A 21039-nucleotide genomic window follows, 5' to 3' on the forward strand; every position below is an offset into this window, starting at 1 on the left:
TCTTATTGGATTGGCACTCTACATGTCTCAATCTGGCCCTGGGTATCAGCAAATTATGGTAGAAAGGGCATAGGTTCAGGGCCAGACCAGGTTGTGTTTGACCCTGACTCTACTAACAGCTAGATCCAAGGCATTCGGCAAGCCATTTAACCTCATGGAGTCTCTATCCTCATCCATAAATGGGTATAATGGTCATTCTTACTCTCTCGCAGCTTAGAATGAGTCACTGTAAGCAAACATTTAGTGAAATGATGTTTTCCTTACCTCCTGGGGCTCTCATCTGCAATCTTTCCAAATGATTGTAGTTAGTTATCAGTATCAATACTGATTTAAGGTTTAGCATGTGGCAATTCAGGTACTATATTTAGCACTTTACCTGCATTGTATCATTAAGTCCTTTCAGGAACCCTCTAAGGGAGCATCCCCATTTTACAGATTTGAAAAAATGATGAAATAAAGGGTTAGAAAACTTGACCAAGGTCACATATCCAATAAGTGGCAGAGCTGGGACTTCAACCCAGGCAGCCTGTACCTGTGCCATGTTCTCAAACACCATGTTCTGCTGCTTTCCTACATTCTTCCCGTATCTGGCCTGGCCCAGTGTCCTTTTAAATTTCTTCTCACAGAAGGAACTGTTCTCCCAACCCCACCATCTTCTTTGGCAGGAGTGACACTCACAGGTTTGACCCCAAGGTTAAACTTTGCATTTCGACCTTGTAAGCCATGTACTGTGGTGCCCATCTGGACAGCTGAGTTTTAGCAGATGCTGATGACCATCTGCTGAAGACATCTAGCATGCTCGCTATGCTACTGGAATGTACGAACTTGTCTTTCTGAGTCATTTCAAAGGACAGCTCATTTTCCAGGTTTTATCCAGTGCTGTAGGCTGCCCCAGCATCATAGTTTCTGTAAAGAATCCTTGCCTTGTGTTACCTATACCCCCACTTCAAGATATTCCTGCTCCTACAACGGAGCGCTGATTGAATAGTACTCCCCCCGTGTGAACTCAGAGCTGCTCAGGTTTCGTCTTGCCCCTGCTTTAACAGCCCCACTTTCCTCATGCAGACAGGAGCTGTGGTAGTAATTAGCCCTCACAAGCTGGATAATTAATTTTCAGTAAGTGGCTCAGTCTTCCAATTTTAAAGGGGTTTAATGAAATCTTAGAGGTAAATGAAATGCTTAAAATCTGTGTCCATTTAATAGAATTCTCTATCAATAGGTACCTGCCTCTAGCCCATCTCCATGGGGCCCTTTTGTCCTTTGACTCAACAAGTCACACAAGAATCTCTGGTGGAGTGAGTCTCTGTCTCCAAAAAATAAAAAAAAAGAATCTCTGGTGGTCAATAGGCCTGGAGAGTCATACGAGGCCAAACGGCATAATCCTCCTTGAGCCTATGTTTGTTTGCAAGTCTGAATAGTTTCTTTTCTTGTGAGAAGTAATATTTACATGTGGTTGCTTGCAAATTAAATTTTATCACTTTTAACAATCATTTATTCACTTAACAAACAAGTATTTTATTGACTGCTTTCTGGGTGCAAAGCAATGGCCAGGTCCCTGTGGTTTTTTTAAGTTCTCACTGGCTCTTATTTCTCTTCTTTATTTGACATTGGGGTGGAGGTTTTTTTAAGTTCTCACTGGCTCTTATTTCTCTTCTTTATTTGACATTGGGGTGGAGGGGATTTAATCAACATTACACTCATTCCATCTGCCACATCATTAATGCAACCTTAAATGACTAGAACCTGCAGCAGGTCCCTGGGGCATTCCACAGCTGCCTACTTTTAATGATTAACTTCTCTGGGAGATATTTCAATGGATTCCCTACCTGTGAGCTCAAGGCCAACATATTAAAATTAATTCAGTAATACAATTACTGAACTAAGGTATGTTGTTACCATTTCATTCTCTCCATTAGCTGTGCTAATCATGTATTTTTTCTAAGAAGTAATTTTTCAATTCAACTTTAATGGCACTTTATCAACAACCATCAAATTTACCCTTGCTCTAACATAGTTGTATTTGATTCATGATTTTATTGTGAACCTCTCAGTATTTTTATTGCCTTCCTTTTCATTGGATCACATATCCCCAAAATTTAGATGTGGTAATCCTGCCAAACATCCCTTACTCCTACAATAATTTTAGCCTATCTCAAACAATGCTTTGATTTCTACTGATTTCCATTTATTTATTCATTTATTCATAAACTCAGCAAACATTATTTTTCTCTGCAGAAACATAGCTCTAGGCACTACGGGACTTACAGATAGGATTAAGACAGTTTCTGCTCTTGAAAAGCTCACAAACTAGTTCCAGAGATAGACTAGAGACCAGGTAGAGGGAGACAGCTGCTATAATAAAGGCCAAAAAAAAAAAAGTTACAGGAAAGTAAAGAGAGAATCTACTAATTTTTCCTTTGGTGAATTAAAAGAAGGTTTCATGGGAGGGCTGCCATCTGAACAGACTTTGAATATAAGTAGAATTTGCATAACTGGTGATAAAGAAGTGTGAGCTATGAATTAATAGGTATAAGATGAACAGGGGTGTGAAGGTGCATAGTGTCATTGTATAACCCATGCTAGCCTGGAATGCCTTGGATATCATTCTTTAAGTAACAATACTTGAAAAGCAAACTGAATCTTTAAATCAATGTTCAAGAAAATACCAATGCAAGGAATGGAGGTGTGTTGTGTTCTTATTACACAGCAAAAACTTCATTTTGTCCTCTTTCATAATTCCTCTCCCAGATCTCCCACAGGAATGGCCATGCATGGCAGCTGCTTCCAAAGTCTCTCTTCTCACACTCTCAAGCCTCCAAAACATCCTTCCAAACCAGGCTATGTACTTGTTTTTGTCTCCTCTTCCTCCTTTTCTAGCTATAATTTTTCTTCCATCAGTAGCCTTCTGTTCTTTCTGCTGCAAATCCATCTAGATTAGCTTCTCCAGTTCTCTTCCTCATTCATTACCCTCATTTACTTTGTAGAGGTCTAGGAGTCAATGAGATAATTCCAACCCCTAATAGGCTAGAAGAGGAGAAGAGCCAAGGATATCCTTATGTTGATAATGTTTACCTTTCACATTAAAACAACAACAACAACAACAAACACATCTGCTTTGTGTTTTTTATTTAAGGCAGAAAATCAACAAATAATTTGATACAGATAGACAGAATGGACTATGAAAGGATGTAGTTGGAGATAAGGCTGCAAAGACAGCAATAAGGCCTAATATGTATGGAGCATTTACTATGTTTGGCTTTGAAGTCCAGGCTGGAAAATCTCAAATCCATTCCACAGCTCTTAGGAACCATTAAAGATGAGTGATTAGGAAAGAGACATGTTCAAATTGTACTGTAAGAAGGCCTACCTGTAGGATTAATGCATGTAAAATGGATTGGATGGAGGCAAAGATGAAAGGTAGAAATACCAATAAAGAAGCTGAAAAGTCCAGTTAAGAAGTGCTCAGGACCCGTTATGTTGGGCTTTTTTGGCTGTAAGAAAGAGAGACTTGAGCAGGCCCCTTTAATATCAGGTGTTGTTTAAAGGATGTGCAGAAATTAGGACAGGAACTAGACCTGAACACCCCAGGATCCAAGACAGCTCTGGGGATTGAAGACTCTTTCCATTTTTCTCTCCCACGCTCTCTCCCCCATACTTCTTTGTGTCTCCTCCACTCTCCTCTTGGGCTCCAAGGCCATCTGCCCTTAGTTTCATATCCAAGCCACAGAAAGAGCCTCTCAAGAAGATTCAGTTAATTAAATCACCCCAATAGGTGTCCTCAGTCAGCAGCCCCCCGTGTACAATGAATAGCTGATTGATCCTTCCTTGACTGGGTAGGTTGTAGGCTGGCCATGTGAGGAAGAAGCAGTTGGATACAGCTGGCACATAATTAATATTTCTACTGGTGGTATGTCTGGAGAGGAGAGGGTGGCTTTCATTTTAAACCAAAAATCAACGGAATTAAATACAGTTCTTCATTATGCTATAGCTAGCACTGTAAACTTGATCAAATCACTTATTTTCTCAATGCCTTAGTTTCTTCATCATTCAAATAGAAATAAAAGTTACAGCACTTTAGAGTTCAGCATTCTTCAGAATGACTAGCCACATTTAGTTAACATGAGATTTCACTTCTCTGCCACTTCTGGTTAACTGAGAAAAACAATACCTTATATGTGTAATTACAGTTTGCAAATCAGGTTAATATCCATTTGATTTGATCCTCACAAAAAACCTTTAAAGTAGGTGATATAGTTTGGCTCTGTGTCCCCACCCAAATCTCATCTTAAATTATACTCCCATAATTCCCCAGTGTTGTGGGAGGGACCTGGTGGGAGATAATTTGAATCATGGGGGTGGTTACCCCCATACTGTTCTCATGGTAGTAAATAAGTCTCACAAGATCTTATGGTTTTATCAGGGGTTTCCGCTTTTGCATCTTTCTCATTTTCTCTTGCCACTGCCATGTAAGAAGTGCCTTTCACCTCCCACCATGACTCTGAGGCCTCCCCAGCCATGTGAAACTGTTAAGTTCAATTAAACCTCTTTTTCTTCCAAGTCTTGGGTATTTCTTTATCAGCAGCATGAAAGTGGACTAATACAGTAAATTGGTACCAGTAGAGTGGGGCACTGCTGAAAAGATACCCAAAAATATGGAAGCAACTTTGGAACTGGGTAACAGGCAGAGGTTGAAACAGTTTGGAGAGCTCAGAACAAGACAGGAAAATGTGGGAAATTTTGGAACTTCCTAGAGACTTGTTGAATGGCTTTGACCAAAAGCCTGATAGTGATATGGACAATAAGGTCCAGACTGAAGTGGTCTCAGATGGAGATGAGGAACCTGTTGAGAACTGGAGCAAAGGTGACTCTTGTTATGTTTTGCCCCTGACCTTGAGATTTGTGGAACTTTGAACTTGAGAGAGATGATTTGGGGTATCTGGTGGAAGAAATTTCTAAGCAGCAAAGCATTCAAGAGGTAACTTGGGTGATGTTAAAGGTATTCAGTTTTATAAGGGAAGCAGAGCCTAAAAGTTTGGAAAATTTGTAGCCTGACAATGTGAAAGAAAAGAAAAACCCATTTTCTGAGGGGAAATTCAAGCTGGCTGCAGAAATTTGCGTAAGTAATGAGGAGCTGAATGTTAATCCCCAAGACAATGGGGAAAATGTCTCCAGCGTATGTCAGAGGTCTTCATGGCTGCCCCTCCCATCACAGGCCTGGGGGCCTAGGAGAAAATAGTTTTGTGGGCCGGGCCCAGGGTCCCCCTGCTGTGTGCAGCCTAGGGACTTGGTTCCCTGTATCCCAGCTGCTCCAGCTGTGCCCAAAAGGGTCTTGGGCCATGGCTTCAGAGGGTGCAAACCCCAAGTCTTGGCAGCTTCTATGTGGTGTTGAGCTTGTGAGTGCACAGAAGTCAGGAATTGGGGTTTGGAAACCTCCACCTAGATTTCAGAAGATGTCTGGAAATGCCTGGATGCCCAGGCAGAAGATTGCTGCAGGAGTGGGGCTCTCATGGAGAACTTCTGCTAGGGCAGTGCAGAAGGAAAATATGGGGTCGGAGCCCCAACACAAAGTCCCCCCTGGGACACCACTTAGTGGACCTGTGAGAAGAGAGCCACCGTCCTCCAGAACACAGAATGGTAGATCCACTGACAGCTTGCACTGCTCTTCTGGAAAAGCAACAGACACTCAATGCCAGCCTATGAAAGCAGCTGGGAGGGAGGCTGCACCCTGCAAAGCCACACGGGTGGAGCTGCCCTAGACCATGGGAACCCACCTCTTGCATCAGCATGACCTGGATGTGAGACCTGGAGTCAAAGGAGATCATTTTGGACCTTTAAAATTTTGGACTTGCATAGGTCCTGTAACTACTTTGTTTTGGCCAATTTCTCCCATTTGGAATGACTGTATTTACCCAATACCTGTATCTCCATTGTATCTAGGAAGTAACTAGCTTGATTTTGATTTTACAAGATTATAGGTGAAAGGGACTTGCCTTGCCTCAGATGTGACTTTGGACTGTGGACTTTTGAGTTAATGCTGAAATGAGTTAAGACTTTGGGGGACAGTTGGGAAGGCATGATTGGTTTTGAAATGTGAGAACATGAGATTTGGAGGGGCCAGGGATGGAATGATATGGTTTGGCTGTGTCCCCACCCAAATCTCATCTTGAATTATTCCCATGTGTTCTCATAATTCCCATGTGTTGTGGGAGGGACCCAGGGGGAGATAATTTGAATCATGGGGGCAGTTTCCCTATACTGTTCTTGTGGTAGTGAGTAAGTCTAATGCGATCTTATGGTTTTATCGGGGGTTTCCGCTTTTGCATCTTTCTCATTTTTCTCTTGCCACCACCATGTAACAAGCGCCTTTTGCCTCCCTCCATGATTCTGAGGCCTCCCCAGCCATGTGGAACTGTAAGTCCAATTAAACCTCTTTCTTCCCAGTCTCAGGTGTGTCTTTATCAGCAGCATGAAAATGGACTAATATAGTAGGTAAGACAGACATTGTTACCTCCAATTTTCTAAGATCCAAGGAGGTTACATGACTTATTGAAGGTTACATGGCTATTAAGTGACAAAGCCAAGACTTGAATTTTCATCTTCAAACCCCAAATCCAATGTGTTCTCAAGGTTTGGGTTACTTGGTCTTACATAAGCCGTTATATATGACAGATCTGCTATATATATATATATATCAAAATGATTGTCTTCCTGCTCTTTCTCTTCTTGTCTTCTTATTGCCTCTCATGTTCTTCTATATTTTTAATTTATCACAGAAGTCTCTGTCTGGCTTTCAGCAATGAAGGGTTTGGTTGTAGAAGTTCCAAGGCTTCCCTTAGCATTGATCTTTGCTTCCTGAACTGCAGGGAGACACTCCATCACAGTCACTACTGTCGCCTCAGCTGGGAACATTGGGGAGGATGGAATCCTGAGCTGCACTTTTGAACCTGACATCAAACTTTCTGATATCGTGATACAATGGCTGAAGGAAGGTGTTTTAGGCTTGGTCCATGAGTTCAAAGAAGGCAAAGATGAGCTGTCGGAGCAGGATGAAATGTTCAGAGGCCGGACAGCAGTGTTTGCTGATCAAGTGATAGTCGGCAATGCCTCTTTGCGGCTGAAAAACGTGCAACTCACAGATGCTGGCACCTACAAATGTTATATCATCACTTCTAAAGGCAAGGGGAATGCTAACCTTGAGTATAAAACTGGAGGTGAGTTACTTTTGGAGAGAGATTTTTTAAAGCACCAGAAGTATTTGAGGCTAAAGATTATGAGTTGCTTATGAAATATCATGTTGTGACCAATATCAGACAATGACGCTCCCAATTCTGCTAACAGCTATTTTTGCCATTTTATGGCCAAGACCCACACCAACCCCAAAAGTAGCCAACTATAAGAGAGGCCTTAAAAATCTTTTATTCTGGGTTCTTGCTGCTTCAGAATTTCCAGGTGTGTTCTCTATTCAACAAAATAAATGTAGTCTCTTTTGTGGTAGCCCCTGGTACAGCTAATAAGAGCAGCCTAGCCTGGGACATTTCCATGCTAAGTAGATCCAAGCCCAATCCTGAAATCAGTATCTTCAGAGACTCATGACAGTGGGTGCATTTTAGAAGTTCAAAGGGAACTAACCAAAACGAAAACAACATTGTCCTATAAACTCATTAATTCCCCTTCCCCTGCAACAATGAAATCCACCCTTTGTTGCCAACCCAATTTAACATATGTTTTCTGAATTTATATACAAGGGACTCAGGTACTGTGAGGAGTACAAAGATGATTAAACAGATTCCCCCTCCCCTTGCAGAGCTCATAGTATAGATCTCACAGAGTTAGGGGTAAGGACAGAGATAATAAAAGTCTGTAAATGATAATAATTAGTAAAGTGTATCAAATGCTTTAAGAGAAATATAAATGGAGTGATTGAGAGGAAGAGAGAGATCCCGCTCAAATGCATAGGAGGGAAGGGATAGGAAAGCCCCCTGGAGAAGCTGGCATTTGAGGGGAGCCTTGAAGGGTGGGCAGAAACCGGACCTTTCCAGCCTGAACTAGTATGCACAGGTCTTTCTTGCACACCTCATAACATGTATATGCAATGATTCGAAGCTGAGATCTAGAATCAGACCTGTGTAAGTACAGTGGTCGGGGCAAAGCAATCTCTCTGAGCCTCAGTTTCTTCATCTTAAAATGGGGTCATGTCAAAGGGATACTGGAGCCAACTGAAAGAGCTTCCAATGGCAAAGCTGGAACAATTTAAGCAACAAAATAACATAGTATTGAATTATTACTCAAAGGTATAGAATAAATACATATGACTTCATACTTATTTAAATAAATGAGGGATATGAAACAAATTCCCCTTACAGATGAATTCCAAATAATTTATTTAGATCTCTTCCCTCCAAAAAGTGGAGCTTGAAACCCTCCCTACCCCACTCAGGGTATATTGGACCTAGTGAAGTCCAGCTTCCGAAGAAATCTGGAAAACACTGCTTTAGCCAGGTGATCCAGGTTAACATCATTAATAAGTCATGTTAACAGCATGTACCTTCTGATATAATGTGATGAGAAGGGCACTTTACCTCCTGTGCTCTTCCTCTCTAAAACCTGTAACCTCAGTCTAATCAGGAGAAAACATCAGATGAATTCCAACAGAGGGGCAACCTACAAATTACCTAACCAGTACTCCTCAGAACTGTCAACGTCATGGAATATACAGAAAACTGGGAAAACATGACAGACTAGAAGAAACTCAGGCAACATGATGACTAAAAGCATGATGGTGTTCTGGATGGAATCCTGGAACAGAAAAAGAACATTATTGGAAAAACTGTGGAAATACAAATCAAATCTGGAATTTAGTTGATAGTAATGTACCGTTGACGGTTTCTCCGTTTTTTCTGTTTTTTCTTTTCTTTTTTTTTTTTTTTTTTTTTGAGATGGAGTTTCACTCTTGTCGCCCAGGCTGGAGTACAACGGCACGATCTCAGCTCACAGCAACCTGCGCCTCCCCGGTTCAAGTGATTCTCCTGCCTCAGCCTCCCAAGTAGCTGGGATTACAGGCATGCACCTCCACAGTCGGCTAATTTTGTATTTTTAGTAGAGACTGGGTTTCTTCATGTTGGTCAGGCTGGTCTCAAACTCCCGACCTCAGGTGATCTGCCCACCTCAGCCTCCCAAAGTGCTGGGATTACAGGCATGAGCCACCGCGCCTGGCCTCCAGTTTCTCAGTTTTGACTAATGCACATTGGTTAAGATGTTGACATTAGAGGAAACTGGGTGAGGCCTGTGCCAGAACTCTATACCTTCTATGCAACTTTTCTGTACATGTGAAATTATTTCAAAATTAAAAGTTGATTTTTTTTTTTTTAATGGGGATGATAGTATTCACAGGAGTGTTGTGAGGATCAAATGAAATAAGGTCTGGAATACAGTACTGGCACAGAATATACCCTCAATGAATGGTGGTTCATTGTCATGTAAACTTAGTTTCCCACATCATCGCCCAAGAGCGTGTTCCCCGCCTGCTCCGAGCATGAGTCTTGTCTCCCCTGCTAGAGAACAGACTCCTTAAGGGTTAGGCAAGGGCTTTCCTTTTACTGCTTACTCAGCACCAGCTCAGTCCCAGGTAAAGGAAGACGCCAAGTAAATAAATAAATTATATTTTACCCCAATAAAAAGTCCAGGCTTAAACATTTTTCACAACTGTCTATCTGCCTGGATATGGGGGGAAGCTAAGTCTTAATTTCAAAATGCAGTTAACTCCCCTGTGAGGAGAATTACCTTGGAGGAAAACAAATGTCTGTTTCTATCTCTGGATACCAGAGCTGGACAATCTCTACCCAAGCAAACTCCAAATCCCTGTGATGACAAAGCTTGTGGATGGAATTTCTGTGGGTGTTAGATGAATGCTGTTTGTTTCTTCTTTCTCCTTCTCCCTACCCACCCTAACTTTATCCTCCAGGGAGAAAAATACATAAAATCCAGAAGCTTCACAGATCCCTAGGAAAATGCCTAATTTCCCTAAGGGATAAGTTTTTTTATGACCACTGAAGTTCCTCTTACTTGGAGAAAATTATCTATTGTAACAATAATATACCTAGAATTTAGGTCCTTGGGGTTTGTGATTGGCCAAAGGGTTGTGATGTATAGCAATGCTATGAGCAAATAATTATTTGCACCTATAATACAATGGGCTATACACAGATGGACCTCTGAGGAAGTACTGAGTAGCTTCAATGATAAAAAAACAAAACAAAAAAAAAAAAAACTGCATTTTTAAGACCTAGCACTTCAAAGCCTATATTGTCTTATGTGTCTGACTTTGGCATCTGCCCTTTTTGACTTTTGACCCCGCAGCCTTTAGCATGCCGGAAGTGAATGTGGACTATAATGCCAGCTCAGAGACCTTGCGGTGTGAGGCTCCCCGATGGTTCCCCCAGCCCACAGTGGTCTGGGCATCCCAAGTTGACCAGGGAGCCAACTTCTCGGAAGTCTCCAATACCAGCTTTGAGCTGAACTCTGAGAATGTGACCATGAAGGTTGTGTCTGTGCTATACAATGTTACGATCAACAACACATACTCCTGTATGATTGAAAATGACATTGCCAAAGCAACAGGGGATATCAAAGTGACAGGTGGGTTCCTCTATGTTTTTGTACAGATTTACTAGGGAAAGAGTAAAATCTAAATTAAAATTTAATTTCATTAATAGATACATACCAAGGCACAAAAATCTCTAGAGTCCTCTTCACTTAGAATTTGATCACTCAATTCCAGTTGAGATTGTATTACATAAGAGAAAGCCCAACACAAAACAATATGTATGGCATATAGGTCAAAGATGGCAATTAGGTTTCATCTTGTATGCTTTCTCATTGACTGGTTGTCTGGAGAACAGTGTTTAGGATTCTGAGGCTCTGTGTAACTCAGTAGGACTACCTCGCTACAGCAGTGGGGAAGTGATAATTAATTACATGACATCTTTGATATGTTCAGCTGGACTTCAAGCCCTCCAAAACTTAGGCTAGAAACCAAGGTTTGGTTCCACCCTGCCTTTGAGAAGGCTGTGAATCTGAAGACTAAAAGTCTGGAGTCTGACTTAGTTTTATTCATCCCTCATGGGACTGACTCATGATCCCACTAATATTGGCTCAAGATTAATCCGAAACCCCTAGATGGAACTGGTCTCCCAGCACCCTAGCTGAGAACTGGCTGAGAAGCCCCAGCACCCTAGTCTCCCTGCAGTGCTTTAGTGCATACAAAACCTTAGGTTGAGCTAGTATCAAGAAAATGCATAGACTGAATTCTGACTTTTAAGACTATCCTTCCTGGGGCTAAATTGGATTCAAACTGTAGTGAAAGGAGTATGTCAGGAGGCTGCCATTTAAATCAAGCCTAGCACTGGGCACAAAATACCTTACACATTATAAGTACCCTATAAATGTTTGCTGAATCTAACTGAATAAATCATATTCTTATGATTTTTTAATTTGAAATTATACATACGAACCCAAAATTATCTACAACTCTGATATATCAATTTAAAAAATAAATTACACACACACACACACACACAAAAGTAAACTATGGAATGGGAGAAAATATTTGTAAATTGTTTATCTAAATAAGGGGTTTCAATCCAGAATATATTAAGAACTCCTACAACTCAACAACAACAAAAATCAAATAACCTCATTTTAAAATGGGCAAAGTACTTGAAGAGACATTATTATATTCATCCCAAGATGATATAAAAATAGCTAAAAAGCAAATAAAAAGATGCTCAACATCACTAATCATTGGAGAAATGCAAGTCAAAACCACAATGAGATATTACCTAATGCCCATTAGGGTGGCTACTCTAAAAACAAAACAAAATAAGGCAAAAACAGAAAATAACATGTTGGTGAGGATGCAGAAAAATTGGAACCCTCATGCACTGTTGGTGGGACTGTAAAATGGTGCAACTTCTATAAAAAATAGTATAAAGTGTCATCAAAACAGTAAAAAAAAAGAACTACTGAGAGATGAAGCCAGCCTGACTTCGTGGGTGGAGTGGGGACTTGGAGAACTTTTCTGTCTAGCTAGAGGATTGCAAATGCACCAATCAGCACTCTGTGTCTAGCTAAAGGATTGTAAATGCACCAATCAGCACTCTGTAAAAATGAACCAATCAGCACTCTTTAAAATGGACCAATGAGTGCTCTGTAAAATGGACCAATCAGCAGGACATGGGTGGGGCCAAACAAGACAATAAAAGCTGGCCACCCAACCAGCAGCCGCAACCTGGTGGGGTTGGCTTCCAGGGTATGGCAGGTTTGTTCTTTTGCTGTTGACAATAAATCTTGCTGCTGCTCACTCTTTGGGTCCCCACTAGCTTTAAGAGCTGTAACACTCACTGCGAAGGTCTGCAGTTTCATTCCTGAAGTGAGCAAGACCATGAATCCACTGGGAGGAACAAACAACTCCAGATGTGCCATATCTGAACATCTGAAGGAACAAACTCTGGACACACCATCTTTAAGAACTGTAACACTAAGGCCGGGCGCGGTGGCTCACACTTGAAATCCCAGCACTTTGGGAGGCTGAGGCGGGCGGCTCACGAGGTCAGGAGATTGAGACCATCCTGGCTAACATGGTGAAACCCCCTCTCAACTTTAAAAAAAAAAAAATACAAAAAATTAGCGGGATGTGATGGCAGGCACCTGTAATCCCAGCTACTCGGGAGGCTGAGGCACGAGAATGGTGTGAATCTAGAGGCGGAGCTTGTGGTGAGCCAAGATTGCGCCACTGCACTCCAGCCTGGGCAACAGAGCAAGCCTCTGCCTCAAAATAAAAACAACAAAAAACTGTAACACTCACCGCGAGGGTCTGCGGCTTTATTCTTGAAGTCGGCGAGACCAAGAACCCACCAGAAGGAACCAATTCCGGGGACACTATCATATGATCTAACAGTCCTGCTTCTGGGTATGCCTCCAAAAGAATTCAGAGTCTGAATGAGGTATTTGCACACCCATGGTCACAGTAGCACTATTCACAAAAGTCAAGAGATAAAATCAACCCAAAATGTCCATTAGTAGATGACTAGATAAACAAAATATGGTATATACATACAATAAAATACCATTCAGCCTCAAAAAGGAAGGAAAGCCTATTATATGCTACGACATGAATTAACTTTCAGGACATTATGTATATAAAATAAGCCAGTTACAAAAAGACAAATACTATATGATTTAAACAAAGCATCTAAAGCAGTCAAATTCACAGAAACTAGAATGGTTAGCAGAGGGCAGGTTGGAGGAGTTGAAGGAGAAAGGTTTTTGTTTAATGAGTATAGAGTTTCAGATTTGCAAAATGAGAAAGTTCTAATGATTTGTTTTATAACAATGTGGATATACTTAACAGTTCTGAACTGTACACTTAAAAATGGTTAAGATGGTAAATTTTGTTGTGTTTTTACTGCAATTTTTTAAAAGTATCTAATTAAAAAATTATATGTGAGAGCGAGAGCTCTTGCACCATCTTGAGGAACAAATTGGCAACTATCCTGGTTAGGATTATTAGTTGCCTGTAACAGAAAACCAATATAAATAAATCTAGGCTGAAAGGGAAATGTAGGAAGTGTACTAGAATGTTGTGGAACCAAAGACAGGAAGTTCAGTTGACTTCAGGATCAACTGGAACCAGGAACTTAAATCCCATTGAGATTCTTCGTCTCTCATTTCTACTTAATTCTCTCTTTACTCTCTTGTTTTAGTCCATATGGCAAGACGTGATTGCCAAGCATTCCTATATTAAAAAATCTCTTACTCAAGAGGGTGGTGCGACTGAACCTTAATTCATCAGTCTCATTCTACATTCCCAAGAAGGACTTTGACTCAACTTGGGTCAGCTGCCCATAACTAGGCCAATGAGGCAGTATCTGATGAAAGGCCTTCCCAGAAGAGAAGGAGGGACTGAAGTATTGGTCATTTAAAACAATGGGTGCCGACAACAGTATCTCAGTCCAGTTCCCAGTAAAAAGCTCCAAGCTGTGTAAATAATGTCTTCTAGTAGCAAGGGCCATAACTGAACAAGACATAGACATTGAGCACACCTTTTATTCAATTAACAGATCTGTCTTCTTTACATATTTGTTGGATACATCAAAACAAGTGTTCGAAGTGTCAGGCTAAGAAGAAATACAACTTTTGGTAGCTCAAAATTAAGAAAATAGCAGAATTTCTTACCGTTATACACAAAGTAGGTGCTCCATATATGTTTTTAAACAAGTAGGGCCATGGGATTTACATCCTGTGTTCTCTGCCTATACTGTTAATTTAGGCCATTCATTTAACAAATATCTGTTGTGTGCCAAGTATGTTCAGAGTACTTTTTTAAGCCCCCTGAGATACTGAAATGAATAGCGTAAGTATCGAAAGAGAAGTTAATCACAGTGTAGATTTAGTACCTATGGGAAAGAGTTGTTAATTATGACTGAAGTGGATCCATAGATAAGGCAGAGTTCAGGCTGGGTTTTGAAGAAGAAAAAAAAATGGTTTGGATAAAATGGGAAGACATGAAGTCAGGAGCTTACACTAATGGTCTGGGGGAGAAAATATGAGAGTATTAACTGGGGCAGGGGCAATGGGAAAGAAAAGGGGGAAGAATCAAAAGTTGCATAAACAAAATAATGTACAGTCCTTGGTGATGCAAATGTGAAAGTCAAGAGAAATCACAAGTCAAAATGGGTTTGATATTTCTACCCAGGATACTTAGAAGGTTGGTGATGCTACCAGAAAAAAAAAAAAAAAACCACCCCAAAACATAGGAGCAATATGTGTGGAGAGTAGATAAGGGTTTTAGAGATGTTGAGTTTTAAATGCCCATAGTGTACCCAGGTAGAGATGCCCAGTGCTTAGCACAATACCCAGCATGTGATAGGTTTTGTGGAGAACACTACACCCTTACTCCATATATTTCCTTTGATGAGAAGGGATCCCCACCAGTGTAATCTCTTTAGCCTCTCTCTTCCTCCCTCTTTCACTCTTCCCCAGAGAACAAGGAATTGATTTATCTGATTGATGAGTATATTAGGAGCAGCTGGACATAAGTAGCTCAGCTCCTTCTTTTTCTCTTTGTTTTTGCTAACTCTCAGGAAGCCTATGTACATTCTGCTGTGCTCCTGCAGGCCGTCAGTTGTTCAGGGGTAGAATCTGCTCCTGCAGGAGACTTGCACCAGTCTGGTTCTGTCTGACAGTGGGGAATCTAGGCTGTAGCCCACTTGCCTACCTACAAAGCCTCATTCTCTATTAACAGATTTTCAGCACTAAAGGTGATATTTTGATCTTCCATTTGCCTTATTTTTTTGTCCTTCTCTTTAATTGGTTCAGAGCTAAGCTGGGGAAGAGGCTGTTATTTATTGGACTCCTTTGAATCCCAGTAGTAGGTACTCAGAAATATTTACTGAATAATTATGTTTTAAATGACATATCTAGCAGCAACTGGAAATCTAGATGTGGAACTCAGGACAGAGTTCAAACTAAGGAGGTAGACTTGGAAATGACCAGCGTGAAAGTGATATATATTAGGCTTGAGTGATGTTGGCTTTATTGTCATTTTTACAACCAATACTTATGGAGTGCTTATTATGGGCCAGACACTGTTCTAAGTGCTTTGCATGCATTAACTCATTAATCCTCATAAGAACCCTATGAAGTAGGTTATTAGTATTTTAGCCCTATTTATAGATGAAGAAACTGGAGCACATACATTGAGTAACTTGCCTAAAGTCACACAGCTGGTAAGTGACAGAGCTGAAATGAAATAAAAGAGATAGGAATGTTTAGGGAGGAAATCGAGCAAAAGAAGTATGATTTCATTTCTTTACATCTACCATTCTCTACTTCAGAATGAGAATAATACTTCCTAGACACTTTGTAGTGGTATGATGAAAGCTAATGTAATGACATGGATCCTGTAAAGATCACTGCCTGGAGGGAAAATGCGTTTCAAGCCAAGAACTGGCCATGGCTGTTTGTTTAGCCTATTCTTTATTTGGTAACCAATGACAATCTCTCTATTGGTATAGTTTTTGATTTGGCTGAGTGTTCACTGGAGTGGACCACAGAATCGAATTTTCTTTGAAGAAAGAGAAAGCTCTACTTTTAAGCCAGTTACGGAGAGGTGGGCAAAGGGGTAAAAAATTGCCTGAATTAGGAACAACTTGTTCTGTTTTTCAGGTACTTTTCTTTGCTAACCAGTCATGTGAAGAAGACATCCAGCTTCTCCTGTATGACCCTAAACTTTTTCTCTCACTTCACAGAATCTGAGATCAAAAGGCGGAGTCACCTACAGCTGCTAAACTCAAAGGCTTCTCTGTGTGTCTCTTCTTTCTTTGCCATCAGCTGGGCACTTCTGCCTCTCACCCCTTACCTGATGCTAAAATAATGTGCCTCGGCCACAAAAAAGCATGCAAAGTCATTGTTACAACAGGTGAGATTAATCACAAATAGTGTGGGAGATTGGTTCTGTGGGTGCTGGTGCTCCTAATGAGAGTTGGATAGCCTTCAGCATCAGCCACAGAAAGAAACATTTAATGACACCAGGGCTGTGACATTATTTCCACTAGTACTGGGAAAGGTAATCATTTGTTAGGTCAGCAAACAGCATAGACTTCATTGACAGACCCATAGGAAAAATAACATACAATTCAAGTATTTATGTAAATTCAAATAGCTTTTAAGTTACTCAGTCATCAATGAAGGCCAAATAACTTATTGAAGAGAAAGAGATATTTAGCCCTGACTAATTACCCTGGATTCCATTGTTATTTATAAAGCATATCATCATTCACATAAAACCCCTCCCTGCCCCTCCAGCTGGCCCCTGTGGACAGTTGGCAGATGACTCACCAACTAGCCCTCCTGCTGAGATTTCCTTCTCGCTTCAGTCCTCTGGCTCCAATTATTGTTAGGATATTTCCTTTCGAATATTCTTCTGCATATGAAATGTGCATAAAGCTGAGATCATGAAGTTCCAGTCGATAATCCCATATTACTCAGTGGCATCCCCACCAAGCCTCCAGGTTTACAGCCTCAGAGCTATTTTTGTCTCCCCTCTGTCACTCATGTCAATTTCTTATCAACCCCTACCTATCACATTTTCCCCTGTGTTGCTTCTCAGATTGACCCTAATCCAGCCTTCATCATCTCACACCCAGACTGGTTTTGAAACACTGTACCTGCTCCTTCCTTTCCCTGTTTTAGCTGATAGGAAACACGGTGCCAGAATTGAAGTATTCTGAAACACGACTTCATCATTGCCTTCCTTTGCTCCAGAGCCTAAAGTGACTCTCTGGGCATAACTATATCAAAGTCAAAGTCACAGACGCATACCTACCCACCATTACCACCTACCACTACTGCTGCCTACCACTACCTGCTACCTACCATTACTTTCTGGTCTTGCTCCCTCCCTCACTGTCTTTTCCTGGAAATCTTCTCTACTCTATGGCAATTTATACCCACTACTTCCTTTATCCATTTTAGGAAAAGGCTTCCTAGCTTATATCCCACCTTCCCAAGGGTCTTTGTATTTTACATCCTCTTGGCATGCATGTATGATTTATATCTTACACTCTCCAGGGCACATGGATTCCTTGCCTACATTGCTAAGTCTTCAGAGGCAGGTAAAGATCTGTTAATCTGCTTCTTTTCATTCTTTCTCTTGTTCTCCAAGATTTCACTATAGTGCAGTGAACAAAAGAGATTCTTTGTAAGGAAACCCGCCAGTTTTCATCATTTCCAATCCTCCACGGTTGTCAGCAGAGATTTCCCTAAGGAAACTGTCCCTTAGGAATCTCACTAGTAGAGGGAAAAGAACTTTTTTCTTTCCTTGATTCCCCACAACACTGCAAATGAGTGTTTAATAATCTGCAACTAAATAGTATGTCCTATATAACATAGTTGACTCATCTTTACCTTGTATTCCCTTAGAGGAATAATTTACAGCTTTAAAAAAAAATCCACGACATACATCTAATGGATAATGTTCACATGCAGCACACGTAGGCTTATATACAATTACCCAGTTAGCTGCAGTCCACCTCTTTCTCCCTGGCACCACAGAGGAATAACCATAAATCAGGTAGATTTTTTAAAGTAAATGAATAAGGCTGAGCAAGGTGGCTCACACCTGTAACCCCAGCACTTTGAGAGGCCAAGATGGGAGGACTGCTTGAGCCCAGGAGTTTAAGACCAACCTGGACAATATGGTGAGACCCCCATCTCTACAAAAAAATTTAAAAATTAGCCAGGCGTGGAGGTCCACCTGTGGTCCCAGCTACTCAGGAGGCTGAGGTGGAAGGATTGCATGAGCCCAGGAGGTTTAGGCTGCAGTGAGCCATGTTTGCACCACTGCACTCCAACCTGGGCAACAGAGTGAGACCCTGTCTCAAAAAAATAATGATAAAAGTAAATGAATAGAACATTATTTGAGACACACATTATAATGGGTAATGGCATTTTAGGCCACACACACTCCCTGGTTAGGAATTGAGGCAGAAACCACCTTTCCACCTCTATTCAGGAGCCTGCCCAGACTCCTCTCAGTTCTCATTTACTATGAGGACCCATCTCTTCTCTTCCTTGAGACTGCCACTGGGTTGATACCCCCTTGAGGAGAGGTTCAAGCCATCTCTTTTTCCCCAGCAACCCATGGGACCATGTGGCCTCAATAGAACAACATCAAAATACTGAAAAATAAGCCCCTTTCTAAACAAGAAATACACCACGCAGTGGCAGGGAAGCTCTCAGTTCTCAATAATTGTTTTGTGAATGGCTATAATGGTATCTTATTGCTGTTATTTCCACAATCCCAGGGAACTACAGAACTATTTCACCACCAGATATGACCTAGTTTTATATTTCTGGGAGGAAATGAATTCATATCTGGAAGTCTGGAGTGAACAAACAAGAGCAAGAAACAAAAAGAAGCCAAAAGCAGAAGGCTCCAATATGAACAAGATAAATCTATCTTCAAAGACATATTAGAAGTTGGGAAAATAATTCATGTGAACTAGACAAGTGTGTTAAGAGTGATAAGTAAAATGCACGTGGAGACAAGTGCATCCCCCAGATCTCAGGGACCTCCCCCTGCCTATCACCTGGGGAGTGAGAGGATAGGATAGTGCATGTCCTTTGTCTCTGAATTTTTAGTTATATGTGCTGTAATGTTGCTCTGAGGAAGCCCCTGGAAAGTCTATCCCAATATATCCACATCTTATATTCCACAAATTAAGCTGTAGTATGTACCCTAAGATGCTGCTAATTGACTGCCACTTCGCAACTCAGAGGCGGCTGCATTTTAGTAATGGGTCAAATGATTCACTTTTTATGATGCTTCCGAAGGTGCCTCGGCTTCTCTTCCCAACTGACAAATGCCAAAGTTGAGAAAAATGATCATAATTTTAGCATAAACAGAGCAGTCGGCGACACCGATTTTATAAATAAACTAAACACCTTCTTTTTAAACAAACAAATGCGGGTTTATTTCTCAGATGATGTTCATCCATGAATGGTCCAGGGAAGGACCTTTCACCTTGACTATATGGCATTATGTCATCACAAGCTCTGAGGCTTCTCCTTTCCCTCCTGCGTGGACAGCTATGATCTCAGTTTTCAATAGCATCTAGAGCAGTGGGACTCAGCTGGAGTGATTTCGCCCCCCATCCCCGGGGAAATGTCTGAAGACAATTTTGGTTACCACAATGAGGGAGTGGAGGAGGATACAGTGCTAATACCAACTAGTGGATACAGGCCAGGGATGCTGCTCAACCTCCTACCATGTACAGGACGTCTCCCCATTACAATTACCCAATCCGAAGCGTCAACTGTGTCAGGGCTAAGACACCCTGGTTTCGCGTAGAAAAGGGCCTGGAAAGAGGGGAGCCAACAAATCTGTCTGCTTCCTCACATTAGTCATTGGCAAATAAGCATTCTGTTTCTTTGGCTGCTGCCTCAGCACAGAGAGCCAGAACTCTATCGGGCACCAGGATAACATCTCTCAGTGAACAGAGTTGACAAGGCCTGTGGGAAATGCCTGATGGGATTATCTTCAGCTTGTTGAGCTTCTAAGTTTCTTTCCCTTCATTGTGCCCTGCAAGCCAAGTTCTGTAAGAGAAATGCCTGAGTTCTAGCTCAGGTTTTCTTGCTCTGAATTTAGATCTCCAGACCCTGCCTGGCCACGATTCGAATTAAGGCAACAAACATATACCTTCCATGAAGCACACACAGACTTTTGAAAGCAAGGACAATGATTGCTTGAATTGAGGCCTTGAGGAATGAAGCTTTGATGGAAAAGAATACTTTGTTTCCAGCCCCCTTCCCACACTTTTCATGTGTTAACCACTGGCTTCCTGGACCTTGGAGCCACGGTGACTGTATTACATGTTGTTATAGAAAACTGATTTTAGAGTTCTGATCGTTCAAGAGAATGATTAAATATACATTTCCTACACCGTTGTCTGCCTGGTTTGTCAAAAAAAGTGAGTGAAGGGAAGATGGACTAAAAACCCATAGAGCAGGTTCTAAAGATTAGTACCTAACACTTAACAGGCCTTCAATAAATGCTTGTTGAGTGAATGGGTAAATGAATGGGAGGAAAGATAAGACTGTGAGTATGGGCTGGGTGGCTGGGTCTAGTTTCTTAGTGAAATTCCACTGGGCTTATACCAGCCTGGCACATTTCCATCTCGGGAGATACTAGTAGCAATGGGCTTCAGGCAGATACATGTAGGAGAATACATATAGGTGGACAAACTAATTGCTCTAGCGTCAAGAAATCTGACTTTCACTACTGAGCAATTATTAAATTCTCAAATATTAGAACTGTAAAAAACTCAAAGTCATCTTTTCTAGTCCTTTAATTTTTCAGATAAAGACCCAGAGACTCAGGGTAAAAGAAATGTAACTGGCTATGCTCAGATTTTATAACGTTCTAAAAGCCACACTGGTAATTGGTAGAGAGATGTAATCTACAGAAAATTTAATTGCCAA

At 41.2% G+C, this 21039-nt stretch overlaps 1 protein-coding gene across 1 annotated transcript in view; it reads left to right on the plus strand.

Moving 5' to 3' along the window:
- The window catches only part of VTCN1 (V-set domain containing T cell activation inhibitor 1), a 67667-nt gene extending 47165 nt beyond the window's left edge, over window positions 1–20502 (plus strand). The window contains exons 3-6 of the mRNA XM_054480702.1: window positions 6864–7211; window positions 10357–10635; window positions 16308–16477; window positions 18864–20502. Of these exons, the coding sequence (XP_054336677.1) occupies window positions 6864–7211; window positions 10357–10635; window positions 16308–16432 (752 nt within the window). The 3' untranslated portion in view covers window positions 16433–16477; window positions 18864–20502. The remainder of the gene's footprint in view (window positions 1–6863; window positions 7212–10356; window positions 10636–16307; window positions 16478–18863) is intronic.
- Window positions 20503–21039: the final 537 nt, after the last annotated feature.

Source organism: Pongo pygmaeus, chromosome 1, assembly GCF_028885625.2.
Source record: "Pongo pygmaeus isolate AG05252 chromosome 1, NHGRI_mPonPyg2-v2.0_pri, whole genome shotgun sequence".
NCBI lineage: Eukaryota > Metazoa > Chordata > Mammalia > Primates > Hominidae > Pongo > Pongo pygmaeus.